Genomic DNA, 4,047 nt, shown 5'->3' with positions numbered 1-4,047 from the left:
AAACTACGTTTTTTATTTAATTTTTGCTTTTATATCGATTACATTAAAATATTAAACAGAATAAAAGAATGCGTATTTTGCTTTAAATTGCCGACAAAATTGGAAAGAAAAATAATAATAACAATAATCATTTTTTTGGCCTTTCTCCCTCGGGACATTACACGGTTTGAAAAGGTTTTTCTAAAGTAAATGACATAAAAAAAACTGTAAGAACTTTCTGAAAATTAAGTTTGCCATTTTAAAATGTATTAAAAATATTGCAGAATTCTTTTAATTTTTGCTTAAAAATAAAAAAAATATATAGGCGTTTATAAATGTAAATTATTAAATACCTTCTAAAAAAATCAATTTAAAAATAATATTTTAGAGTAATGAATACTTTAAAAATCTATAATAAATTTCTAAGGGACGTACGAAATAAAATAATAATTGTTTGAAAAGTACTTTCGGTTTATCAATATTGATCTTGTTCGTTCCTCAATATGACGAGTTTAGAATGTTTCGGAACAATTATATAAGTAAATTAACTAAAAAGTAAATAAAGAATGTGAAATTTATAATTTCGAGTCTAATTAAATCCTCGATGTCTCGAATTACAGCTGGATTGGTGTGCAAATAATAAGTACCGGATTTTGGCCCGTCGCCGCTCTAAATTATAACATAAAAAGGCGCTTTCCCTTCCACCAAATAAGTTTTAAAGCTCGAAGGCCCTTGTGGCTCGAAGCCCTGTACTGTCGTTCCTTTAATGTCTAAATTCTATGTTAAATATGAATATCGAACGAATTTCTGTTAGACTTTAATACGGCCGGATAAGCGAGCCACTGGCATTGATTCGCTTATCCGGCTGTATTAAAGAGCATCTAATGTTACTTCTCATTATTATACATAATTTTATTAAAGTGGATGTTTATAACCGTTTAATTCAAGAAAATAATTTTTTAACTCAACAAAAACAGGCTCAGCCTAAAAAAGGTCGCATTAACCTGGAAAAAGTAATGGAACCGTGGCTATCTCAAGCGGGCTATCCAATTATAACAGCGATTCGAAATTACGAAAAGAACACGCTGAAGATAAGTCAAACCTCGTGCTTCAGTTACGAAAACAAATCCTCCGAACAGTACGTGTACATTTTCTGAAATTTTATTTATTTTAGCAATAGTTTAGACAGTAAAAAATAATTTAATGTTCTCTCTAGCGCCGCGCTCTTAAATGACGTGGTTTGCAAAGCGCTCGAACTTTAAGATAATACTTCTTACAACGGGAAGTGGAGTCGATCTTACGTGAAAAAATTCAGTTTGCCAAGAAATTTATGAGTTTATTTAGTAAAGTTTATTTTATCTTTAGACTGTGGAATGTTCCAATTACTGTAATGCACGGAAGTCGACCCGTAATCAATTTGAAAGTAACGAAGTGGCTGACTGAAAGAGAAGGTAAGAAGACATCTTCAATTACATAAGAGAATATTAATGGTCTCGAGCAGCGATCATTTGTCATTTTCTAGATTTATAAATTTTCGGTATCGGATTTTTAAATAACTTTATAATACACACATATATATATATTGGTTTATTTATTTATTAGATGTTATTGAGGATCTTCCGAATGACAGAAACTGGACATTGCTCAATGTAGAACAATTAGGATATTTTCGAGTCAATTACGACGAAACTAATTGGAAATTACTGTTGTGGCAATTGCGGCATTATTTTTTGGTAATTTTTTTAAATATTAACTATTACTCGTATTAAATGATTTTTACCTACATTTGTATTTACAATACTCGCGTGTAGAGGCTCCCGTTAGACATCGTACCTACGTATATACAATCGCGACTCGCTAGAACAAATTTTCGGTTAATTAATAACAAATATTTTTATTTTGTTATCAGTAAAAAGTTTTCTTTGATAAAAATGAGTAATTAATTTAAAAATAAAATGAAACTTTAGAGCTCACTCGAGAATTAAGAAAAGGGCGCGTGCCCCGAATGCCCCAATGTACGGGCGCTTCTGCTCGCTTGTCAATAGTAAATTAATTAGATTATTTTAACTTTGAGTGTAATTAATTATTTATAATTATACAATTGATGCTCATTGAAGTATTATTATTATTAAACGCTTTTATTTAAACTTTCTTTGTACAATGTCCTCAAATCTTGCAATTGAAATTTCATCCGCTTCTAATTAAGACAGAAAGCTGAAACTTTATGCCCGTCCGATGACAATGTATTTTAATGATGTGCTCGGGGATGGCCCCACCCCAAAACCAGATAAAAATAACCAATACTAAGCTTTAATCATGAAGTATGTGAGTAAATGAACTGAAATGATGCGAATCCCCAGTCCAATCTACGAAAACATGACCAATAAAAGCCTTAATTTTTTAAAACTTTATTAAAATTATTTCTTGGGTCGGAATGATAAGGATCTCTGTCGCGGCATTCTTCCAAGCCATAGATTTAACATTCAAATATTTAGACATACGAAAATTCGTATAGCTCCACTATAAAATAACTATTTAATAAGAAAATATTATATCAGATATACAGTTATACGAGTACAATTCAAAAAGCTATGTCCGTAACAAGTCGGTTTGTTGCATTTAATGATGTATTATAAGTAATAATAGTCATTCGTCAATAGTTCCTTTAGTCTACTTTCTTTGATCAAATGTTGCTATTACGACTTTTATAAAGTCTTTGCAATTGATTTTTATAGAAATCGATGGAGAAAAAATGATAGATTCGACAATTATCGTCGAGATAAATAGTAAAATATTAACTCTGGGTGTAAACAGAATGCAGAGATAAACGTGCGTAGACTATGGTTATCTTTACATTATATTCCATTTATTTTCACAAAGGGCTAATGGAAAGATAACGTAAAAATAAACAAATCATTATTGATACATATTTACAAAAATATTCGATATTTTGTAAAATTTGAATTAAGTTGAAAAATCATTAGTAAAGATGTACCGTACAGTGTAATCGATAAAAATCAACAAAACCAATAGAAACATGTGTTTACCTTTGCAGTTATTTCTTAGAATTATAATCGAAAATAACCGAATGTACCGGCCAAAAGTCAGTTAACCGAGACATTAAAAATTAATTAATTCGGTTAACTAGTTTTTGGAACATTCTATATTTAGCAATCAAAACAATAACATATCTTCGATAGCATTCTGGGTCAAATACTTTGTTACCTTTGCAGCAATTAAATCTTTACTGAATTTTGGACTATCCTATATTCGCAGCGAGCGTGAGGTGTCGCATTATTTTAAATTAAAAAAAAGAACTAAAATAATATTCAATCGGATGAAAATCTAATGATTTATATACGCATTTTCTGTAGAAAAATCATGATTTATGAGTTTTTGTACGTGGCTTTCAAGGTACATTTTCAATTTACTGATGGATCAGTAACTAGATCTTATTCGTTTCTTGTGGAGCTCTCGAAATATTTTATCTGAAACCCGATTATCTATAACAAACAGAAGATACTACTCCAAACTCGTTATTAAAAATTCGAGTCAATGTCAGAACACTGAATCTTTAGAAAGATGCTTATGAAAGTATTGTACTAACTTGATTTGTATGGAGTGTCGTTAATTCTTTTATCAATAATCTCATCGTTAATCTTTCTAGTCTAGAAGATAAAACATTCGTTGATCTTCGTATAACGGGCGTGATAAGTGTATTAAATTGCTTCGTATAAATATTTCCATAGAAAATATATTAGAAAAACAGTGTATACTTTATTATTACATTTGTGAATAGTTCTAATTGCTTGTTTTCTAGGAAGACTACGTGATACGATTTCGATACTAACTATAGTAGTTGTCTCAGATGTCATGTAAATAACTACAGGTGCATTTAGTTTCTAATAGTTTATTCTTCAGCCTTACAATAGGCAATTATTAAGACAATATATCTAGATATTCATAATACTCCATTAATGATTAACATTTTTTAACATAAAACCAATCGTAGACAGTAACTTAGCCATTACATTTGTAAATAAATAAAGAAAAAACTCAAGGACTGTA

General features: G+C 29.8%; 1 protein-coding gene across 1 annotated transcript; it reads left to right on the top strand.

Annotated features, from left to right (window-relative positions):
• The first annotated feature begins 961 nt into the window (after positions 1–961).
• On the top strand, positions 962–1,763 carry LOC111617271 (thyrotropin-releasing hormone-degrading ectoenzyme-like). Its single transcript, XM_023358585.1, has 3 exons — positions 962–1,117; positions 1,345–1,430; positions 1,582–1,763. Exons 1-3 carry the CDS (start codon positions 996–998, stop codon positions 1,746–1,748), a joined length of 375 nt encoding a protein of 124 aa, XP_023214353.1. The 5' UTR covers positions 962–995; the 3' UTR covers positions 1,749–1,763.
• The last annotated feature ends 2,284 nt before the right edge of the window (positions 1,764–4,047 follow it).

This window comes from Centruroides sculpturatus, unplaced genomic scaffold, assembly GCF_000671375.1.
Source record: "Centruroides sculpturatus isolate CEXI.00-Female unplaced genomic scaffold, Cexi_2.0 scaffold5330, whole genome shotgun sequence".
Lineage (NCBI taxonomy): Eukaryota > Metazoa > Arthropoda > Arachnida > Scorpiones > Buthidae > Centruroides > Centruroides sculpturatus.
The sequence above is the reverse complement of the archived record's forward strand: the minus strand, read 5'-3'. Positions and strand labels throughout refer to the sequence as shown.

Bases quoted from the DNA above. Each gene is read 5' to 3' on its own strand.
- LOC111617271 (XM_023358585.1), top strand. From the start codon at position 996: ATGGAACCGTGGCTATCTCAAGCGGGCTATCCAATTATAACAGCGATT. The intron at 1,118-1,344 runs GTACGTGTACAT...TTTTATCTTTAG, and splicing joins GAAAACAAATCCTCCGAACA to ACTGTGGAATGTTCCAATTA. The intron at 1,431-1,581 runs GTAAGAAGACAT...TTTATTTATTAG, and splicing joins GTGGCTGACTGAAAGAGAAG to ATGTTATTGAGGATCTTCCG.